The sequence below is a fragment of the Eschrichtius robustus genome, chromosome 3, assembly GCF_028021215.1.
Source record: "Eschrichtius robustus isolate mEscRob2 chromosome 3, mEscRob2.pri, whole genome shotgun sequence".
Classification (NCBI taxonomy): domain Eukaryota; kingdom Metazoa; phylum Chordata; class Mammalia; order Artiodactyla; family Eschrichtiidae; genus Eschrichtius; species Eschrichtius robustus.
The window spans coordinates 82,737,944-82,761,926 of NC_090826.1; the positions used below are offsets into that span (position 1 = coordinate 82,737,944).

The following is a 23,983-nucleotide window of genomic DNA, read 5'->3' on the forward strand; positions in this document are numbered from 1 at the left end:
GTCCGGGGGATGAGGGACGTGTGCTCGCCACCATCGGGGGGGAAAGCCCCAGAGCCGCTGTGGGAGGCCGCTGAGAGGATTAGGAAAAGATGGCATCTGCATTATAACTAATATTTATTCTCTCCCTGCCTGTAAGGAAAGCTTCCCAGTTCCCACAGAATTTTAAATTGTGCAAATCACCAGGAAAGACCACATCCCCAGGCTGGGAGCTGTGGATGGAAAGGAAAAGACTGCGGAGGCGCCATCTTGGGGCCAACAACAATGGTGACCAAGCAGTTTGCCAACCCTCAGGCTGCTGGCGGGCGATGACAGGCTGGGTCCCTACCCTCAGGAGGGCACATTCTCCTAGAAGCCCACACAGGGAATAGTTTAACACATCCCTGAGCTCTGGAGACAGAATGCTGGGATCTCATCCCTGCCCCTCCAGCTCCTTAGCCTGGGCAAGTTACGCCCCCTCTTTATCCTTTGGTTTTCCCGTGTCAAAAGGGCCCCATATGGGGTGGGGGGGGGGTAGGAAGGAGAAGACGGGGTATCAGGGTTGGCCCTTGAGGATAAAACTTGAGAACAGTAAGGGTGCTTTGGGCATTTGAGCTAAGAACAGCTGGGCCTGGTCAGATAAAGGTGCTGTTTGGGGAGGAGAGGGCTAGAGCAGGCGGAGCCTCTCCCTCTAACACCCCAAGCACCCCTTTTCTCTCCCCAGGAGAGCTCCATCTTATCTCTAAGTATGTGGTTCAAACCTACCTCCCTGGACATTGCTGGCTGACCTGGCTAAGTCCCTGACCCAAGCTGGCCTAACCAAAGGTCTTCCTGGGATCTTTCTAAGGGAACTGAGTGAAGGACACCCTACCTTCTTGTGAAAACGTCATGAGACTGGAAGAATGGAGGTTGCTTCACCTTATGTGGACCAGATTGGGCTGAGAGAATGAAATCATTGTGCAAAGGGAAGAGGAGCAGGAGATGGAAGGGTCCCAGTGGCACACACATCCCTAACCCCCGCTGATTATGTTAACTGGCAGACTCCCCTGATACCTCAGTTAGTTTGTGCTGGACTCCTGTCACTTGTGACCAGAGAAGTCCTGAGCCAGGAAGACAGGGATCAGACAGATCAGACAGAGGGGCACTGTAGCCTGAGAGGTGAGACCTTCACACTCCAGATGGTGAGGGCCATTGACACTTTCTGCCCGGGAAGGCAACAGGTACAAAAGAAAGATGCTTCTGGACGGATCAGTCTGGCTGCGGTGAGCAGAAGGGACTGGATGGGGCTGGGGTAGGCGGCACAAGGCCAGTTCAGAGTCCTTTGAAATGTGCTGATGATGCCCAAATCTCCCTCTCCAGCCGTTAGGGTTGCTGCTGTGGTAGGGATATTTACCAGAATCCACTTCAGAGCTCAGATGCCAATATGGATAAACGGAACTCACCTTTTCTGCAAAGCCTGCTCTTCTCCTCCTTTCCCAGTCATTGGCACCTCCACTGCCCTCATTACTCAAACTAGAACCCTCAGAATTGGCTTCCACTGATCAAGAAATTCCTGATTATACCTCTCACCAAGGCCCATTCTAATCCCCGTGGAGGTTATCATGTCCTGTTCTCCCTGAACTTTCACAATAGCCTCCTGACAATTTCCCTACCCCCATGTCTAGTGCTACAACCCACCACCTACAAAGCCACAGAGTATCATATCCTCAGAGACTTTAGTCAAGGGGTGCCCCAGCTAGGGCTGACGTGAGATCCAGAGTCTCTTCTAGCCCCTCCTCCCCCCAAATGGATTGGCTTATTACGTCTGGTTTTCACTCTCCCAGGGCTCAGACCTGGTCCATAAGGGACACAGATCCCCATTGCCCTCTCCTCCCAGATCCCTGAGCTTTGAACACATTACATTCCTTGCAGCCCAGTGAGCTGATGCACCATTCTTGCTATATACTGACACCTCATACAGGGATCCAGGTCTGAATTTGCTAGGAGGCCCAGGTCATGGGAAGGCTGTGGATGCCTACGTGAGGCATCTTTGTGGGTCCCCAGAAATAAGTGGCAGAGGCTTGATGGATGGGGGAGATGGGCAAGGGTACTGCCATTATGCAGTGGGTCCATGAGTGGGGTCCATGAGTCAGCAGATTTGGGGCATTAAAGTTTTTTGGACTTTATTTAAAGGGTCCACATGTTCCAAAGGGCTCACAGTATCCTACACATAAAACCCAAAAGCAGGCAATGCCCTTCTCCATCTGGCCCTGAGCTCCCTTTCTGAGGCACACTGACACAGGGCCCTGGTCACAGGACCTTCCACGGCTTCATGAACACACAGTCCCTTACGTCCCTCCTCCATGCCTTCTCTCATGGTCCAGAGACAGTGACCCACCTGCAGGTGCCACTGTGCAGCCTGGCTGGAGCCCAGGCTGGGGGATGGGGAGAGGCCAGAGGGGACTTGGATGAGGCAGGCAGGGCCTTGAAGGCCACACTGAGTTAGTTTGATTTTATCAAAGGGGGCAGGGAATCCACTAACACACTCTACACAGTGGAGGCAATGCAGTCTGCCAGGCATGAGCTCCTCGAGGGCAGAGGCCATGGCTTACTTGCTTTGGGCTCCCAGAGCCTGGTGGCTGGCACGCAGCTGGTGTCCAGTAAACACTGACTGACTGGAGCCAAGCTTTGCCATTTCACCCTCCGTGTGGCGGCTTCCTTGCCACGGGGTGGGGAGAAAAAGAAAGAGTTTGGAGGTTGGTCAAGAACAGGTGACAAAAAACAGAGTCATAGGTCAATGGAACAGAATAGAGAGCCCAGAAGTGAACCTACACTTGTGTGGGCAATTAATCTATGACCAAGAGGCAAGACTATACAATGGAGGAAAGACAACCTCTTCCATAAATGGTGCTGGGAAAATTGGATAGCTACATGCAAAAGAATCAAACCGGACTACTTTCTCATGCCACATACAAAAATAAACTCAAATGGATTAAAGACTTACATGTGAGACCTGAAACCATAAAACTTCTAGAAGAAAACATAGGCAGTACATTCCTTGACATCGGTCTTCGTAATATATTTTTGGATATGTCTCCTCAGGCAAGGGAAACAAAAGCAAAAATAAACAAATGGGACTACATCAAACTACAAGGCTTTGCACAATGATGAAAACCATCAACAAAATGAAAAGGCTGCCTACTGAAGAGACGATATTTGCAAACGATATATCTGATAAGGGGTTAATATCCAAAATATACAGAGAACTCATACAACTCAAGAGCAAAAGACCAAACAACCTGATTTTTTAAAATGGGCAGAGGATCTAGATAAACATTTTTCCGAAGAAGATATACAGATGGCCAACAGGTACATGAAAAGATGCTCAACATCACAAATCAAAAGGGAAATGCAAATCAAAACCACAATGAGCTGTCACCTCATACCTGTCAGAATGGCTATCATTAAAAAGACAACAAATAATAAGTGTTGGTGAGGATGTGAAGAAAAGGGAATTCTCACGCACTGTTGGTGGAAATGTAAATGAGTGCAGACGCTGTGGAAAACAGTATGGAGATTCCTCAAAAAATTTAAAATAGAACTACCATGTGATCTAGCAATTCCACTCCTGGGTATTTATCTGAAGAAAACAAAAACACTGATTAGAAAAAATATATGCACTACTATGTTCACAGCAGTATTATTTACAACAGTCAAGATATGGAAGCAACCTAAGTGCCCATCAATAGATGAATGGATAAAAAAGATCTGGCATATATACACAATGGAATATTACTCAGCCATAAAAAAGAATGAAATCTTGCCATCTGACACAACATGGATGGACCTAGAGGGGGTATCATGCTAAGTGAAATAAGTCAGACAGAAAAAGACAAATACAGTATGATTTCACTTATATGTAGAATCTAAAAAACAAAACAAGGAACAAACAACAAAACAGAAACGGACTCACAGATACAGAGAACAAACAGGTGGTTGCCAGAAGGGAGTGGGGCTGCGGGATGAGAAAAATAGGTGAGGAAGATTAAGAGGTACAAACTTCAGCTGCAAAATAAATGAGTCAGGGGATGAAATGTACAGTGTGGGGAATATAGTCAATAATTATGTAATATCTTTGTATGGTGACAGATGGTAACCAAACTTATGGTAATCATTATGAATGTATAGAAGTATCAAATCACTATGTTACATAACAGGAATTAACATAGTGTTGTAGGTCAACTATACTTCAAAAACAAACAAACTCATAGAAAAAGAGATCAGATTTGTGGTTACCAGAGGTGGGGGGTGGGTGGGAATTGGATGAAGGAGTCAAAAGGCACAAACTTCCAGTTATAAGCTAAATAAGTCCTAGGGATGTAACGTACAACATGATCAATATACTTAACTCTACTGCACGTTACATATGAAAGTTGTTAAGAGAGTAAATCCTAGAGTTCTCATCACAAGGAAAACAATATATTTTTTCTATTTCTCTAATTTTCTATCTACAGGAGAGGATGGATGTTCACTAAACTTATTGTGATCATTTCATGACGTATGTAAGTCAAATCGTTATGCTGTACACTTCAAATTTAACAGTTCTGTATGTCAGTTATACCTGAATACAACAGGAAGGAAAAAAAAAAAAAGAACAGGTGACCCTGACCACCTTTCCAGACTTCTCTTAACTTGTGTCTGTCTGCACCTGGGAGTAATAGTGCCCACTTCACAGGACTACCTGACCTGATGCATCTGGAATTAAAAAAAAAAGGAACTGGCACAGTGCCTGGCACACGGTAGGTGCTCATGTGGGACAATGTTGAATTTGAACCCTCTAAAGATGCTTCTTAGCTAAAAAATAGAAAGTTACTTCACTAAAGAGTTTTTTTTAGAAACGAATTATACAACCCATCAGAAGGTTTCAGAGATATTTGGTCTTTGAGAATTTATCAATAGTTCTGATGGAGTGAAAAAGCTAGAAGTTGGAACTACCAATTTCTACTTAGGCGTAGGTATGTTTATTCTGTTTATTTCAGTTCCAAGTCAACAGTTGCGGGGGTCTTGAGTAGCACTAAATGGTTCCTTCTGTGCAGGGTGACGCTGAGCACCTGTAAGAAGGCACTTTCCCTCGGCGGCATGCTTCTCAGTACTAACATGCACACGCGGTTACTCCAGCCGGCCACACGTCCACAGCACAAAGGACAGAGTGGCAGCATGAGAGTGTAAGAAAGTTGTGTGTTTTGCACGAGGGCTGAGACGTCCTGGTACAGAGATGATGTGTCCTTCAGGGCCTTGGAGGCTTAGTCATCAATATGTTTTTTTGTTGAATTTTTAAGGTTGGGATGATTTTCTAGTCATTCATTCTATGACCAAGGTTGGGAATTAACTTGCTTGAAATAAAAAAAGGAGGATGGGAATGTGTGCATGAAAAGAGGAAGGGAGAGGGTGGGGAGCGGAGAGAGTGAAGAGGGAGGGAGGGTGGGAGGGAGCAAGCTTCTGGGCTATTCTGTCCTAGTTCAGAGTGTCGGGCCACAACACCCAGAAAGCTATCAGGCTCTCAAACAAAAGCTTCTCTCTTCTGCCCTGAGCCGCTTTACTCAACGGAGGGAGAGGTCCACAAAAGTCCAGGCCACTCATCGGGTTGTACTAAACAACTCCACAGGTCATGTTTTTCCATAAATCTCATCCAGAAATTATGATCACAAACAAAATTGTAAGTCCGACTGCATGTAAAATTGGTCTAATGTCTCAGCAAAGATCATGTCCTCTGATGAGCCGATGGGAAACCCCTCTGAGTCCGCTGTGAACTGTCCCCAGGTGGCCAGGGCAATGCCAGAGTGCAGAAAGACCCTCATCTCAGATCCACTGAACTCCAGCAAGACATGCGATGATGTGACAGCTGTGCCATCTCGAACCCTAACAAATGCTGTAAACACATGAAGAAGTGGAGCTCCTCCACCCTGGAAAAAGCACACTTCTGATCACCATTACAGGAGTATTCTGAAGCCTCACCAAGCCTCTTTAGCATCTAGGGTTGCCTTACAAGAAAACCGCCTAAAAATGAGATTCTTTGGAGATTTGAGACCCTTTGAAACACTGCCTTGTGCAGAATTTTAAGCAGTGAACCAGTTTATGACCAAATTCCAAAGTATATCAAGGGCTTTCAGAGATCCAAGTGGTATTTTTACCGTTGAAAACCTGCATAAATTGATCACGAAGCCACAGAATGAATAAATCCCAATTACTTCTGACACTCTTAACCCTGACCACAGGCTGAAAAACAAAAATCCACTTCTCCACCAGTTTCAGGCCCAACAATTTCTAGTACAAACCTTCAACTGTTTTAATCTGAGGTAGAATAGAATGAAAGGGGATGGCATTTGTGGCAATCCTAAGGCCTTGAAATGAAACTATTTGTATACTGGGTTCTGCGTCACCTTTGACTGACACTCGCTGGCTTTATGGCTTGCCTAAAAATATTTTATTACAATCCAAAGATAAGTGAAGAAAGGCTTGAATTTACTAATCCAACTTTTCCCACTGGGGTGCTAGGCTAGACAAATATAGTTTCTCATGCTAATACCTGTGATTAAAGTCAAAGTCTTTACCTAAGTAAAGAATTAATTTTGTAACCAGAAGTCCAAAGAGAAAAAATGTCAAATTCAAATTTTATATCTCATATTTGGTAGACAAAAACAAATGGTGGCATGGGCAGTTGGGCATTTCAGCCCGGCCCAGCGCAGTGGGTGGCCACACAGTGGCCTGGCCATTGGCTCCGGGATGTATACAACATAGGGACATTATATCTAAGGAGGCGCCCTTCGTAAACAGCCATTGAAAATTTGTGTACAACAGCTGCCTGGCAGATGGCAATAGAGTGTCTTGAGGAAAGGGTGCCTAATTCTAATTCACACAAGGTTCTCTGTGGGCTAGCAGGGAAAGGCCCTGAGCTGTCCCGGAGGCTCTCTGCCTGTTAGGTGTTGGGCTCTTGACAAATGGGGACCTCTGCTCTCACTTGGGCCCCTTGCCTCTGAGCCTGCTCCTTTCAATCCTGAGATTAAAGCTCAGTGACGCAGTCTTTGGAGGCAGCTTCCTAACCTACACGATACTTCACCCTGTTGGCCAAAGTTCTGCAGAAACAATCAGGTAGTTAGTTTTTTTTTTTTTTTAATTAAATTTTTGGCCGTGTCCGGTCTCAGTTGCGGCACGCAGGATCTTTCGCTGTGGCTCGCGGGCTCCAGAGCGCGCAGGCTCAGTGGTTACGGTGCCCGGACTTAGTTGCCCCGCGGCATGTGGGTTCTTAAGTTCCCCGACCAGGGATCGAACCCATGTCCCCTGCATTGGAAGGAAGATGCTTAACCACTGGACCACGAGGGAAGTCCCAGGTAGTCAGTTTTAAATCAAGAGCTTGATAGTCACGGGAACACTGTGCCTTTGATTAAACTCAAGGACTTACCAAGTGCCTGCTGTGCCGCTCGGCCTCCTAGGCTAGACCTGAGGGGAGATGCAGACATGAGTAAGAAATGCTCCATGGCCTGACGTGGGCTACAGAGCCTCTTTGAGGAGACAAGACATCTGAAGGGAATGTACAGTAATAAATCACAAGTTGTTTTGCTGAAGTTCTCAGTGTTTATCTTATTTGAGGTCAGTGAGGGCCTTTGGCTCCTTCTGAGAAAGGACTCAGTAGCAAAGAGATTTCATAAAATCTCAATAAGTTTTAGCATTCTGAAATACTTCAAGTAATTTCATGCTAACGTTTAAGTTCCTTGAAGATATAAATTTCTCTTTCCAAAATCCTAGAAAGAATCTCATCTTCAGCAAAGATTCTGCAGATGGGTTTTGATGCCATTTTACCATTTTATAATTAAAACTCAGTAATTTACCACACTTTACATCAGATTCTCACTCCAGTGCCATTAAAAACTGATTTGCAATTTGCTGTTAAATTAAGATGTTTCATTTTTTTACTTTGTGTGATTTTCCTTTTCACAGACAAATGATGATACAGGAGCCGCCAGACACTAGCACAGATAGGAAAATACCATAAAACCCCCCAGAGAGCCCAAGTCCAAGAGATTTCATTTTATTCATTATCAAACCTTATCAAATGCTTATCAAAAGAGGCTCAGAAACCATGAATAAGAAACATGAAGAGGATATCTGTGGAACTCCGTGCTTATCAAGGTTCTGTGAAATTCGCATTAAAATTCTGCTTTCCAGATGTGTAAATGAAAAAAGACTAATTTTAATTTGTGCAGACTGGAGCCTTAAAGCAGCGTACTCTCTAAGCAGGCAGAAGTAACTTAATCCTCCATTCCAAACTAATTACATTAGAATCATTCTGATTGGGACCCACGGCTCCCTTTGATGTTAAACTCCTGTTGCCTTTCATCCACCATCATTCTCTGGGCAAGATCTTCCCCACACCCTCCCATCCTGCTAGATCATGAAGCTACTGCTTTTGAAGTTCAATTTTATTTTGATGAAACACCAAGGGACTGAAAATTATTTTTCACTGAAGGAGACTGATTTCGGTCTGAAAACCGCAGGAAGAAGTGTGACAGAATGTAGCACATCCAACACCAAGAATAGCGTTTTTCCTTCACAAAGGTTACTCACATGTGAAAGAACTTGCTGAATGCACTCATTACACCATAAGCGCTCCTCCCCTCCCCCCTCCCCTGGCCCCAGTGGGTTTGTCCATCATGTTTCTTACCCTTTTGACAAAGCATTACCCAGGGGCTCACTCAGTGCTCAACTCCAAGGGGGTCTCACCTTTCTCTGGTAATAGATAAACTGAAATACGATAAGATTTTCAACAAGCCATTTGTTAACATCCTGCCCTGCTGAAAGCTATGGCAGGTACCCTCCCCTGTAGATCAAATGTAGGTGATGATTTCCTGGAGCAGACATCCAAATCACCCCCATGAGGCAGCCCTGTATTCTGATTCTTCCCAGTGAGAAGTTGGATGTGCCACACTTACGATGAAGGCTGAAGGTCACTGGTTGCACTTAATCCTTTATTGGGTCAGTGAAATGAAGGGCTTCAAATAAAAGCCAAGTACCAGTTCGACGGATGAAAACCTCCTCTAAACTGCTTTGCTCCCTTTAACCGTGTCCTCAAGTGACTTCCGATAATACCTCTCTCTCTCACACACACAAGCTAAATAAGACAACACAAGTGAAATATTAATCGCTCCGTCTGGCAGTGAGATTCCATTCAGTAAGAGTACTGTTTTGTTAACATCTACGGCGAATGAAAAAACAGAGACTGCCCTGGCTAAGGCAGACCCAGGATAAGGGTTTGAAGACCAGCTGACCAAAGTTCAGAACACAAAGAGAGCCAAACCAGAGATCTTTACCATTGGTAATTCAAGCTTGTTAATTCAACACCTTAATTCAAATTATGAGTGATTTCGAACACAGCTGTTCACCAAAATGGATGCCTTATTTGCTCTTCAGTAAGAATATCAGAAAATAAAAATCAACTTAATTCAAATACTATCCTTTCCAAAAACCAAAAAACCAAAAAACCACCCAAAACCCAAATTCTCTCCTTTCCTTAATTCACCTCAAATGCATGAGGCATTACTGAATAAACAAAATGCATTGTGATTGAAAGACACTAGGAGATGTAATTGGAAGGAAAAACGAGATATGCCAAACACATGGAGGAAAATCCAAAGATTCAGAAAGCCTTTCAGTGTGTGGGTGGAATAAATGACTTTCCAAATTCTCTCTTTGCAAAATAGTACATGACTAACAACTGTCTCAGAAAGTGCATTATATATCAGAGCTAAGTACGGAGTAGATTTTCAGTAAAACTAAATGACTCATCACAAAATGGGTTTTGGCCAAGCATCGACTTCACTGCTTCCAATATACACCTCACACACATGCCACTTTAAAGGTATATATTTCTCCCAGAGGAGTTCAAAGCTCTTGACACTCACATAACTCATCTAACAAGTTTTTTTAAAAAACACACTAACACCATGCTAGATGTCATGGACAGGATCAGGGAAACAGCAGCTGGACTTAGAGGGACAAGATACCTAATACAACACAACTCAGATCTCATGAATCATATGATGTCTCTGGAATTAAATAAGTAGCAAGAATATTTATATCTCACAAGAGAAAACATGACCAAGGCCCTGAATTTTCGTGACTTGCTCAGACTTATGCAGTAAAGGACTGCCTGAAAACTAGAATCCAAGTCTCCCAAAGTATATAAAGAACCAGACATGTTTACAGGAAAAACCTGGGGAACATGAGGGCTGTGTTGATATATATGAAGGTTTGGGATGTTCTCGTCCCAAGATGGCAGGTCACATATTCTTGGTTCAACTCCCTAGAGAAACGAATCCAGACTCCCTCCTGTCTTATTCCTAGGTGTCTACTCATACCAACTAATTTGGCCTCAAATAGACATGGTCATAATATGGAGGGGAAAGACATGTATCTGAAGGGTTATTATACCCATTTAACTGAAGAATAAGGTGGATATTGCAAGGCACAGATTTTGACTCAATACTAGGAGGAACTTTCTAGCAATTTAGAGTTTTCAAACGTGGGAATGTATTGCCTTTAGGGTACAGTACACCTCCCATCTCTAGAAATGTCAAAAAGAAGGGTAATGAAATGACCTCCTACAAAGATTTAGGGCCAGGTGACCAGTTAGGAAGTTACTGCAGAATTTTAAGCAGTAATAGATAATGAGGCCTGAAGTAGTACAGTACTGGTGGGAGAGACAGGAGGAAGGGGTGGATGAGAGAAGAGTTTAGGAGTAAAATCATGAAGACTTATAATTGATTAGACATGGAAGATGAATAGGGGGAAAAGACATGGGAGCTCCTGGAAGATGACTGAGCCATCAACTTCCAGTACAGAAGCATGAGCGGGGAGCAAGTTTATGGAAGAAGATGTAGAGCCTGAGGTACCTGTGGGCCATCCGGATGGAGTGACTCACCAGGCCATGGGATCCAGGTGCTGCAGAGAAGGGCTTGAGAATCCTCAGTGTAGAGGGGGTATGCTGTCTCAAATGTCACCTAAGAGATGGGTTATAGGGGGAATAGGAGAAGAGGGCTAGAAGACACTGGCTTTTTTAAGAGGCAGGCTAGAAAGAGAAGCTGAAGACAGGTGTCTTAGTCCACTTAAGCTCCTGTAAGAAAGATATGATAGACTGGGTGGCTTAAACAACAAACATTTATTTCTCACAGTTTCTGGAGGCTGGGAAGTCTAAGATCAAGGCACCGGCAGATTCAGTGTCTACTGAGAGCTTGCTTTCTAGTTTAGAGATGGCCATGTTCTTGCCATGTCCTCACATGGTAGAAGGGATAAGAGAGCTCTCTGGGATCCCCTTTATAAGGGCACTAATTCCATTCACCAGGGCTCCACCCTCATGACCTAATCACCTCCCAAAGGGCCTACCTGCTAACATCATCGCACTCGAGGTTAGGATTTCAACATGAATTTTGGGGGGACACAAACATTCAGTCTATAACAACACAGCAGGATGGGTCGGGAAGGATCTAGGAGAAACAAGTAGAGTTCAGTGTCCTAGAGGTTGAGAGGAGACTTCCAGGAAAGGATGGCCAACAGTGCCAAGTGCAGCAGAGAGTTCTAATAGCATCAGAATTGGATGGCAGCCACAGGACTCTGCGAGGACAGGTCGCTGATCAGGTCAAGGGGGCTGAGTGGCCAATGGGAAGTGAGGAAGCAGAGACTGTGTTAACCAGCTTTGGGGATGGAGGAAGCCGGGGCCAGGAAGGAAGACATGGATATAATGATTATTTTTAGAATGGGGAAGACTGAATGAAGCATGTCTAAGCTAAGAGGAAAGTGCTGGTAGAGAGGGACAACCTGAAGGTGCCTGAGGAGTCTTTGGGGAGGAGGGTGGTCATAGGCACAGGTGGCAGGGCTGGCCTTGGTCAGGGAGAGGGACATTTCATCCTCAGAGGCTGCAGGAAGGAAGAGAGGGTCATGGATACGGACACAGGTAGAGCTGTAGCTTGTGGGGGCAGGGGTGGGAATGGAAAAGTATCGGGCCTGATGGTCTGAACTGTTGCTGTGGAGTAAGAAACAGGATCTTATTATGAGTGTTAAAAACAGGCTTAAAGAGAAGGTGGAGAGAGGAAAATATGAGTGAGCTGAGCAAGGACAAGCAGAGCAGACGGGAGGCTTCAAGGACGTTGGCATGAGTTAGGGGAGACGCTGGTGACGCTCCTCAAACTCAACCTGCACACAAGAGGCCGACCCCAAGCCCTCCCCCACTCCCATCCAAACTGTGTGCTGGCTCCCCACTGCCCTGCACCATCTGTGAGCCGACCGCCTCTCTGATCTCATCTCCTTCCGCTCCTCAACTTCAGCCTGAAGTCCCGTGTGCGACGCCCTTTTTCTCCCCAGGGCCTCTTCTACCTACGGCTCCTTTAGGAGTTGCCCAGTGTTACCTGCCCGGGGAAGTTTCCTGACCCAGAACTGGGTTAATACCTCTGCCCAGCACCTCGCATTGTGCTGTGTATTCTCCCTGCCTTTGCACCACCACGTGGTACCTCTCCGTGGTACCTCGGAGAGAGCTGCCTGCATGCCCATCTCCCCAGCTGGATACGGAATTGCTCCTTTAGGACAAAATCTTTCACTCTGTCTCCCCAGCACCCATAGGCCCTTGATACACATGCTGGGCATGGGGGTGGGGGTGGGAGCGGGGAATGAGTAGATGAATTCTGAGTGGGAGACTGGCTCGTTGGTCCCTCAAATCCCATCTTACTACAATTAAAGAATCTAGGATTCTAGCTTGTTGGTTCTCTCTGTATACCTGCTTTTGTAAAAGCACACACGTATTAGAGTGGACACTGGGGAGAGTTCTCCATACAAACTAAGAGACTGATCATAGCCCTTTCATAAGATAGAAAAATAGGCCATGACATTCTCGTGGCCAGAGCCAGATTCCAATAGTAGCTCCCGTGGCTATGGACCTGCATGAAAATCCAGATGAGGACAGAGATGCTGCAGCGATGTCCAACCCAGCAGGCACTCCTCTCCTCCTCTCCCCTCACCAGGACAGCCTGAGTCTCCTCTGCTGCCCTGGGGACGTCCAAAAAGTGCATCAGGTAAAAGGCCTCAGCTCTGTCTCTGAAGGCATCTTTAAACCCAGCGACAGAGGTCAGGGTCCTCTGCGTACCACTGCCGTCTCACACGTGGGTGCGTGACGACCGTTGTGGCGCACGCACCCCGACGACTCACCAGCATCCTTTCCAGTGTCTGGCACAGCTCCATCTCTCTGCGGTCCTGGAGGTGCTGACCCGCTAACAGAATTTTCCCAGGATCCCAGTCTCGTTTCTGCTTCCCACCCACGTCTCTCCAACAAAAACAAGGTCTTGGCCAGGATCCAAGCTCTGGGGTCTGTGGTGAAGGGGGCACTGGGATCCAGACCCTGTCAGGCACGTCCTTCCCCTGATGCTGAAACCAGATCCCCGTGGCCCCCAGATGCCAATGGAATGCATTTAGGTTTCTTTTAAAAAGCTGTGCTAGGCCTATTTTTTTTTTTGGAGAGCAGGAGAAATAAGTGAGCAACTACTAACTGCCACAAGGAGGGGCTGAGTCACTTTGAAAGACATTTCCCCGGTGGCTTTTTCCACCTTGCGCAGCTTGTGCTGGCGATGCATCAGCCCCATGACAAAGGCAACTTAAGCCACTGTCAACACCAGGGTGTATCACCAGTAACCAAGCTGTCACAACAGCAGACAGACCAAGGGATGGGCCACAGGGAAAATGAGCAGGACTTTCACTCTATTACATGACACTCCAACACAGAAAGGTAGTTCCCAATGAAAACAAGTTTTGAGGACCCAACCCTCCAGGGATGGGCAGATGAGACACCTCAGGCTATAATGTGCATTCAGAGAGGCTCCAAATACTTTTTCCAGGGGCAAGGGAAATGATTGAAAGCAAAACAAAACACAACAATAGCAACCGCACGATATAAGCTCTTCCCACTATAGGGCACTTTGTGGCTGCAAAGACAGTCACACCTCTGTGCGAGAACGTATATGCTTAAAATCCACTGCCTTCTAACAACGACTTCTCGTTGACAAGACCAGTGCCGCTGGACTTAGTGACTGGTTAGCCAAGACTTACTGATTCATTTATCCACCAACTCCCTACTCCAGCCTCCTTGTTGGTGTTCTTTCAGAAAGGTGGCTATTCTGCACTTGCAAGGTAACTCCAGTCTCTTTGGTTCCCCTGAAGTTTCCTGACACAATCACACCCACCTTCATCAGGAGTAGACACTGATAAGGCAGCAAGTTTCAGCTCCGGTTCCCCTGCCCACACACAAGGAGAATCAGGGACTCGAGGGGCCAGAGAAGTGGGCGTTTGTCCCCATGGCCAGTTCCAGAAATGGGATCTATTGTGCTTCTCCTAAATTCCTTCTGCAGTTCTCTGGGAACCGGAAGGTGGCCCTGCCACTGCTGCAGGAAGGCGACCTAGTCTATGAAAACCAGTTCTGCGTCCTCCCTGAAGTCTTTCCTGAAAGCTGAGGTTCGCACTATGCTTTCCCAACTGAATTGTTAACTGAAGTATTAGTAGGGACAAAATCATCTTGTCAATGTTCACTGGTCTTATGATGGTATCAGAGAAAGGACACTTGGCTTGAGGCCACAAAATCTGATTTCTACTCCTGGCTCCCCACGAAATGATTCTGGAGCAGGGAGCTTCTCTGAGCCTCAGCTTCTCCTCTGTGGAAAGGGGTAAACTACTGTCCTGCCTGATTCAGCTTGTCTTGAGACCCCAGGGAGACAACTTGTGAAGGAACTCAGACATTGGAAAGCCTTTTGCAAATGTAACGAAATGACACTATGGACTAATGGTCTTATGGGAAGTCCTTCAAAGGCAGGAACCTGCCTCAGCTGTCATTAAATCACCCCCTCCCCCCGCCGCCACCTAACAAAGTTCTTACACACGGAAAGGCTACGATATTCGCCATTCAGGGATTTTCAAACTTGAATGTGCTCCACTAATGTCGTGGATCTGGAATATCTTCATGACAGACTCTTTTCCACTGGGTGTAAGCAAAATGTCCTTTCCTTTTCTTACTCGAGATCCAGAGGTCTTTTGTGAAATGAGTGCCTTGTGTGAACCCTTCTGGGATGTTAAAGTCATGACCCTTGACATGGCCTCAACTTGGGAGGACCAGCAATGACTGCAGATCCTTGACCTCCTCTCCATTCTTGGCCTCCCAATTAATTCTTTTCCAGGGCCTTTGTATTCAAGTCCACACAAGGCCCTTAAACACATACTAACTTCTGCAGAATCTCTGCAAATGAGATCTTATTCCCTGAAAGCGCCTGTGTGATTGGTCCCCTATGTAATGAAGGAGCTTTTATATTTTTAGTTTTCTTCCCATACAACAAACACTATTAATAACATTGTACTTTCTCCAGAGATGATATGGATTAGACCAAATGGAAAGTTACCATGGCTACCACAGTGTTATTTTTGGTATGAGAAATTCATGCCAAGGGAAGTAGCTTCCATGGTCAAGAATTGGAGCTTTATTTCCGCTTTGCTATCAGGCAATCAATTCCAATTTAATTTTGAAACTCTAATTGCAACGGAAACTAATTATGAGCAGCAAGACCTGAAACCCCTAATTAAAGTGGGAGTCAATAAAGTGATGCAGCTTTATCACTGGGGCAACACTGGCAGGAGGAGGGATTTGAGCACAGGTACGTTTTCTTTCCCAGGTAACTAAGCAAAACAAGACAGGGAAACACATCCCAAGAGTCGGAGGGAAAGCCTGAGCTGGGTCGGAAGGCTTCAGGTTCTGGTGAGTGAGCAGGGCAGGTCCTCTCTCTGTGCTGTGAAGATGAAACATACTAGGGTGGGATAGAAGCCCAGGTGGGAAGGAGGTTGTTTCCACCTACAGTCAACCACCAAGAGTGGCCGTGGTAGGGAGGCCGAAGGACGGTTAGTTCAGACCAACCCCATGTATTACTGTGGCCTTTCCGTGCAGGCCCTGGAGAAAATAACTGCAGAGGCGCAGTGGTCTCCAAACAGAATCTCATCACTCAGACCCAGATATTTATGGGCTGTTTCCTCAGATACCAAATGGTGAGTTGCACTTTTCTGAATTAGCAGAAGTTGGCTTATGGGAGGACTTCTATTAGAGTGTAAATCTACTGTCAGTCCCTGCAGTGTGTGATTCCCTTCGGGACCTCCCCGTCTATCTCCCACAGCTTTAAAATACTGTTAATGGCATGACTTCATCGGCCCCACTCTAGAACGATCCATATTTAGGCCAGAAACCACATGGTCCTCACGTCACCCCACTGGGCTCCAGGATAGAAAGGGGCTCTTAAATCAGGGAGGAAACACTTTTAACCTATGATTACTCACTCTCCTCCAAATTCCTTGACAAAGAGACAAAAATGAACTTGGCTGAATGGTTAGAAAGCTATTCTGAACACTCCGAAAGGGCAGTAAAATTAGAAGAAGCCTCTCCTCTTCACATTCACTGTCTATTTTTCTACAAAGGGCTCTTTCTCCCTGTAACAGGATTTCCTATGAAATTTTCCTGTTGTAGCTTTTTCAATGGCACCGAATAAGTCAGTCCCTTAGGAGAGGGAGCTCTGCTGTCAGGGTGGGAAGAATTCCTTGAGATCTTTCTGATTCTTATTTCCCATGAATAAATGAGGTCCTTAGTCATGCTGGGGCCGACAGGATTTTTCCAAAGCAGACAAGCCCCCAGATCAGTGACAGCCTATACTAAACGGAATTCTTAGTTGTTGTCACAGGTGGGCAACAGAACAGAGGTTTCATCTTGAATTAGTCAAATGAGGTTCTTTGAATATTTTCATCAAAATAAATAGTGTATTGACATATTACCTTTGGTACTGATGCCTTGTAACAAAGGTTAAGAATGGGAGCATTCTTTACATTAAAAAAAAAGAAAGACAGTTCTGAATACGGAAATGTTTTGGAACGTGACTGCAATTTGAAAGGAGATATTTGGTGGTTTTTGTACTTATATACGTTACTGACATAATGCAGCAGCAGGGTAAGTGGAGAGAGGGGCTCAGCCTTCATTACAAACAAGGGGAGAGAGAGAGAGAGAGAGAGAGAGAGAAAAGAAAAATAGTATTGAGCTACCTTGGTATAAAATTTCAGCCCAAGGAAACTGAAAGTCTCTTGAAAAACAGAGCTACATCCTAAAGCACAGACAAGGAGCTCCCTTCTGTGTGGCCCGATTCTGCTTCCAGAGGAGACACACCACTAGGGGCTTATGAAGATCCATACGTCAAAGTCAGCGCCTCTGTTTTTACAGCCAGCGGGCTGCAAACTTTTCTAGTGCTTTCAAGGCCCCCCCAAAGAATTTTAGATGTACCTTATCTCACACCTACCTTTACTCCAAGGAAAGACTTGCGGTGATAGAAGCAGCACAGAGCGGCCGAGAGGGCGTGGAAAGCATTGCATTCCTTAGGCATCTTTCAGTCTTCAGTCCCTGGACCACACACTTTGTTTAGGGTTAAAGGAGAGGGGGCTTGAGGCGCGAGAGCTGCAGCCCCGCTGCAGCAGCTGTGCTGCTCCAGCCCGCGGGCGGCCGCAGGGGACTGAGCGGCTCCTTCTCCCCCGCCAGGCTGGGACTTTCCCTCTCCGCTGAAGCCAATACGATCCACTCGCTCAATTCTGGCAGGCGGGTGTCCAGCCTGCCATGCACACGGTGCCAGAAATCCTCATGTGACCAGACTCACTTTCTGATGAAATTCTAACCTCTTTTAGAAGAGGCTTTGGGCTTTAGCTGTCCCCTCAATTCAGAGACCCAGCAGAAATCATTATCCCCCCAGGCAACCTTTCCTCCCCAGGGCTGAAGTCACCAGGCAATCTGCTCCTAGAGGCTTTGTTTGTTTGCTTGTCACCCCAGCACCTAGGAGTTCATGAAGCACACATCACACCACCTTGTGATGAGACAGAGGCTCCTTTGAGAAAAGGACCCAAAGGCGAACTGGGTGTGACTTTCCCCTAGGAGCAATCCTAGAAGTCCCGAGAAACCTGGGCAGAATCCCCATCCCACTCTCTCAGCCACCCCCAGAACTGTTTATTTTTAATTAGGATGCTCCCGGCAGCCAGTTTGCAGCTGATAACGTTGGCATAGCCATCACTATTGGCAAAGCACTGTTGCCTTTAGGTGTTTAATTAGCAAGTCTGTCAGCTAACACCCTGAGCAGCCTGTGTCCTCCCCAGCTGGCTGTGCAGCCTGTTGGGAGGATGGGGGACAGGCTACGTACCCTCTTTTGACCCAACTGTTGGTCCCACTCTCCTCCTTCACTTTAAATACTTCACTGTAATTGCCCATCCTGCCTAACCCAGATCCAACGCACGAACCTCATGTCCAACACCGCCAAGCGATTCTCTGGCGCTAAGAGGCCTTTACCCCTATCAAGAGCCTCCCGACACCTTAGGAGAAAGGAATTGCTTTTCTCCTTTCATTCCAGTCAGGGTGGATTCTCAACAATTCTGTTTTTTTTTTTTTTTTTTTAAATTTTTAATCAAACCCAGGTTTCTGCCTGTAGCGCTTCCTCTCCTACCGTTCCAAATATTAACTTTCTGTGGCTTCGGCCACTCAAAAATGGAATGTGTCCTGAAGCTTTCTAAAACTTCACACAGGCAGAAACTTGTAATGAGGAAGAAACAGAACCTATTCAGTCCAGAAAGGAACAACACCAGATGAGGCATGAGGGAGGTATGAGAAATATCCAACAGGATTAGTGTCAAATCCTCAGGAGGCCTTGGCCTTTGGACTAGGTCAAGTCAGCCTGTAAAAATAGAGAACTGTTTGTTCAATGCCTGGTGTGTGGCTTCTGTGCTTAAATGAGGGCTCTGGAGAGCGACAGATCTCACACTCACCTCAAGGGGCAGAGGCTCAGCCTAATAAACACCTCTAACGTGGGGATGGAGCTACAAAGGGCCTGTCATCACAGGAACAACCAGGGGGGCTGACTTCCTTTCTGCTTCCTCAACTGGCTCCCCACCCCCCATGATTCTGGGGCCCAGATGTGCAGCCCTGGGTCCTGGGAAGTCTACCTGGGACCTTGGAAGCAAGCACCAAGGGTGGTAGAATCCATGGGGTTTTTGAGCTGGAGGGGCCCTTGGAGATGGTCCAGTTGGTGGGTCAATACTGTTCCCCAAGGTCCATGAACTGGACCCATGAGGAAGCATTGTCTCTGTTTGCCCTCATTTCCATTAGATGGGGTTCAAAGAGTAAGTCCACGTGAGCAGCCAGGGCCCATGGCCCCAGCAGTTTTGTGGGGATGACTCATCAATCAGGCCAATAGCCACCAGGTAAGGGGCCCAGTTTGCACCTGCTGTTCCCCTTTGAGAGGAAGTGACAAGCTCTGTCAGAATAAGAAACTCCCAGGACTTCCCCGGTGGCGCAGTGGTTAAGAATCCGCCTGCCAATGCAGGGGACGTGGGTTCTATCGCTGGTCCGGGAAGATCCCACGTGCCGTGGAGCAACTAAGCCCGTGCACCACAACTACTGAGTCTGTGCTGTAGAGCCTGCGAGCCACAACTACTGAGCCCGCGCGCCTAGAGCCTGTGATCCGCAACAAGAGAAGCCACCGCAGTGAGAAGCCGGCGCATGGCAACAAAGAGTAGCCCCCAATCGCCGCAACTGGAGAGAAAAGCCCCCACGCAGCAGTGAAGACCCAACGCAGCCAATAAATAAATAAATATATAAATAAGAAGAAACTCCCCAAGAGGCTAGCATCCCCGGCTCAGAAAAAGGGAGGGAAGCAGCTCCTTAAATCCTGTACAGAAATTCAGTGAGATTAGTCAGCCAGAGCCTCTGAATTCTGATACCCTACCCACAGAAAGATTGAATGAAGTGCATTCTTGAAAGAAAATATACTTAAAAAAACTCAGACATGTAAATTACATAGAATTACGTAGTCAAGTGCTCCAGCGCCAGGGTAAAAGCAAAACAAAAGACACTCAGGTCACTGCAGAATCACAGCTCTTGTCACCTGAGGCTTTCCCTGTTTACTCTAAAACATGTTTCCATAATGCACGAAGAATTGGTTCTGTCAGGATTAAACAGTGAGCTAATCTTATTAGGTAACTGTTTCCTAAGCACTTTTTATTTTTTTGTTCCACCCCAAAAATAATTTCTAAAGCAGCACTCAAAGGTTTTAATCAATTTTCCCCTGAAATGGCCAAGGAGAGAGACTAAAATAACATGTTGTTATTGCCACTAAAGATGATAATTGCATGAATTCGTAAAGTGCCCTTCACTGACTTATGTTTTTTGATGTCTCCCATCCACACCGATCAATTCCCCCACATTCTCCCCACAATGATGATTCTATTCTAGTTACAAAGAAACAGAGGATCAGAATGGCGTGTCACGCAGCAGAGAACAAAGGACCAGGGACTCCACCCTGTGCTTTTGCCAGAACCTGGTATTTGATCACCAAATATGAGATTTTTTAATGTCGTATAATTAAACCGGTTACTCACACAGCCCCATGAAAAAGGGTTGTGACCTGGGGTAGGTGGCCATTGTCTGATGATTTGGTACATGGGATTTAGGACCAGTCAAATTTTGTATTCAGGGCTTTCTAAACACCATGCTCTTCTGGGGACAGGGGTCAGCATCTCTAATGCAACCCCAGGGACTGATGGAGGCGGGGTGGCCCGGAGCAAGCAGCACAGAGATCTGGGAAAGCGCTGTGCTCTCCAGCGCCCCCTCTGGCCTCCTGGGAGGCTCACTCCTCTGAACCAAGAAATACACCTGTGAGAAAAGCCAAGGCTGCGCAGCCAGGTGAACCCTTGAAGGAAATCCTCATGACCTCCCGTCAAATGTTGCCCACCCTGTCTGGGAATAAGGTTAAAGCAGACCAGAGGAAGGCCCCTGCACAAGCATTGCCATCAATGCCATTTTTTCCTTGGGCAGCCTTAATACTAACCTGCCCTATTTAGTAACCATGGAAACAGGGGGTGCCTGCCAGTCATATTCCACAGACAAGTGCTTCTTGTCAGCAGCAGCCCTTGGGCTGGGAGGGGCTGAGAGGCGTACCGAGTCTCTTTCCCAAAGTGCCACAGTCCGCACTAGAAGATCAGCCTCATATATATGGAATCTAAGGAATATATATGGAATCTAAGGAAAAAAAAAAAAAAGGGTCATGAAGAACCTAGTGGTAAGACGGGAATAGAGATGCAGACCTACTAGAGAATGGACTTGAGGATATGGGGAGGGGGAAGGGTAAGCTGTGACAAAGTGAGAGAGTGGCATGGACATATATACACTACCAAATGTAAAACAGATAGCTAGTGGGAAGCAACCGCATAGCACAGGGAGATCAGCTCAGTGCTTTGTGACCACCTAGAGGGGTGGGATAGGGAGGGTGGGAGGGAGGGAGATGCAAGAGGGAAGAGATATGGGAACATATGTATATGTATAACTGATTCACTTTGTTATAAAGCAGAAACTAACACACCATTGTAAAGCAATTATACTCCAATAAAGATGATAAAAAAAAAAAAAAGAAGCTCAGCCTCCCCGTGAGGTAGACCCTCTCTCCAACATGGCATGGGGTGGGGACGAGGTCTCTGAGGAGGAAGATGTGCCTACCAGGTACCTGCTTTTCCCTGTTTCAGGGCAACGGAGAAAATAAGGCTGCCCACACCTCCGCTCCCCTTCCCAGGGCCAGCCCAGAATCAAGGCATCAAGCCTTAAACAACACCAAGGTGCTCTCGGTCACTGTCAAGCAGCCCTGCAGACAGTGACACTGCCCGAGGTGGGCGGCAGGCTTTGATCAGAGGGCACTGATCCAAGGCCACAAGGCCCAGCTGGTCTCTGCCCACAGGGGACACACTCGGAACATGAGTCAAGAGATCAGCCCCCAGTCTACACGGTCAAAACCGCTCAACCTTTGGGGCAACTGCTGAGACGCCTCACCTCCCTACAAAGATCCATCCTTCCTGGCTTTTTGCCTCCACTAAACCCCAGTGATCTGGCTCTCGGTGAACAAAGACAGCTTTAAGGAGTTAGGGAGTAAAACGTTCCTCCTGGTGCCCTAGAAGCAGGAAGATTAACCCAGACTGGCCCAATCCTAAGGATCCGAGGCCGCCTTCCGCAGGCCCTGCTCCCGCCTGGGGAGCCCTGGGCTGGAAAGGGGCACATTTATCAGCAGCCCTGCTTCCCTGGCACCAGCTTGTCTGTGTGATTCTGATCACAGTAACCAGGAGGTGAGGTGGCAGGGGAGGAGGTCGGGCATCTGAGCACCTGCCCTCCCGTAAAAGCCACAGGGCTCGAGGAGAAGGGCTGGGAAACCACTGAGGGAGGAGGACGCCGTCAGGAAAGAGGTCACCTGCTCCTCACGCGAGACGCAGCAGCTTCACAAGCCGCCAAAGGCAGTTCGACACATTTTCCTATATGCAAACACAATTTATTTCCTGCTCCAAAAGGGAATGCAAACTGCACGCGGCGGGAGGAGGGCAGGAAGTGCCGGCTGAGCTCTTAGGGCTGGGTTGTGTGTCGCTGGCGAACACAGAGGGTGCATTTACGAGCGTTTGCTGTAGGCCCCTCCTCTCACTCTGACAGTTCCCCCAGATTCCTCAAGGGGATGAAAGAGTATGGCTGCTAAATGGTCTCTATCCGGAGGCGGTATTGATCTGCTTAGCACATAAAGAGAGACCAAGGACAGTATTCACAAACAGATTGCTCCCTACCGAGCCTTCCATCCCCTCCACAAATTTGTTTCTCTAATCGGCTATTAAAATTGTACAACTGATAACATGAAGCAAAATTAGGTGAGCATCCAGCCCTGACTCTGCTTTCTCGCGCTGCCGCATACAATCCCGTCGCATACATCCCTCCACCACCACCTCCACCTATTTCCTGATATCACCCCAGAAATCCTATATTATGCAAGCTCAATTTTCTATTTTTAGCATTAAGGCCAAATTAAAAGAACATGCACAGGGCGTAATTCCAGCCTCTCAAACAGCAGACTCAGACTTTCTGGCGGCCTCAGCCTTCTTTGAGAGTCTATGAAAACCACGGACCCTCTTCTCAGAACAAAAGGCACATATTGTAAAGTTTTACATATAATTTCAGGGGATTCCTGGTCTCCTGAAGCCCAGCCTTACACCCGTGGGAGTCTTACTCATCCAAGATGATCCGCCCCCCACCTCCCAAGCTTCCTTCCATTCTATACTCGCTGTGCAGGTGACACACCCAGAGCACTCATTTGTTCTCCTGTCATCATAGCGCCTAGGCTTTCTTTGCTGTGCGCTTTTCTCTTTCCCCTTCCAGCAACTAATAGTGACAGCAAAAGCCCCTCAGAGGCCCCTCCCATGCAGAGCGCCGCAGAAATGGCCTGAGGGGCGTCCACAAAGCCAGAATGTGCAAAGGCTCACCAACCAGATCAACCGCATGGGCTCCCATCTCGGCTGCCATGGGCTCACCCCTCTCACAAGCACTTCTGCAAAGTGACATCTGCCAAAACGGAGCTGTGAGACACATATCTGCACGTTTCAAGTGCTGCTGGGAGGTGGCAGGGTAGAGGGAGGGCCAGGGTGGGTTCAAGTCTTCATTGTACCACTAGCAAGCTGGGTGACCTTGAGAAATTTCTTAACCTCTCTGAGCCCCAGTTTCCTCCTCCAACTTACTGGGTTTTTGTGAGGATCAACAGAGATAACACATAAAGAGCCTGGCAACAGAGTCTAGGCACTCAGCAAATGTGAGCCTCCCTTCCCCCCTTCCCCTCCAAAGGAAGGGACCACAAAACCTATTTCTCCAGTCCATCCCTCCTACAGGGCACATGCCCAGCTGCACCCTAAACCTCACCCAAAGGGCAGGCTATGGGACCCACGTCCTGCAAGGAGAGTGTGGACAGCACCGCCCTGAGCCACTGACCGGCCCCAACTGGTACTGAGGTGACTCCTGAGCCTTGAAAGCCAGGGAACAATGAGGAGGAGTTTAAGAGGTTTCTTTAGCCTTAAAATATTTTTTAGCCTTCAG

At 47.0% G+C, this 23,983-nt stretch overlaps 1 protein-coding gene across 4 annotated transcripts in view; it reads right to left on the reverse strand.

The window, feature by feature from the left end:
* The window catches only part of BCAR3 (BCAR3 adaptor protein, NSP family member), a 201,298-nt gene that overhangs the window by 33,899 nt on the left and 143,416 nt on the right, over nucleotides 1–23,983 (reverse strand). For 2 of the 4 annotated variants that reach the window (XM_068540341.1, XM_068540340.1), the window contains exon 1: nucleotides 17,361–17,683. The exons of the other annotated variants lie outside the window; for them this stretch is intronic. In XM_068540341.1, the coding sequence (XP_068396442.1) occupies nucleotides 17,361–17,444 (84 nt within the window). In that variant the 5' untranslated portion in view covers nucleotides 17,445–17,683. Of the gene's footprint in view, nucleotides 1–17,360; nucleotides 17,684–23,983 lie in introns of those variants that run through there. 4 annotated transcript variants of the gene reach the window in all.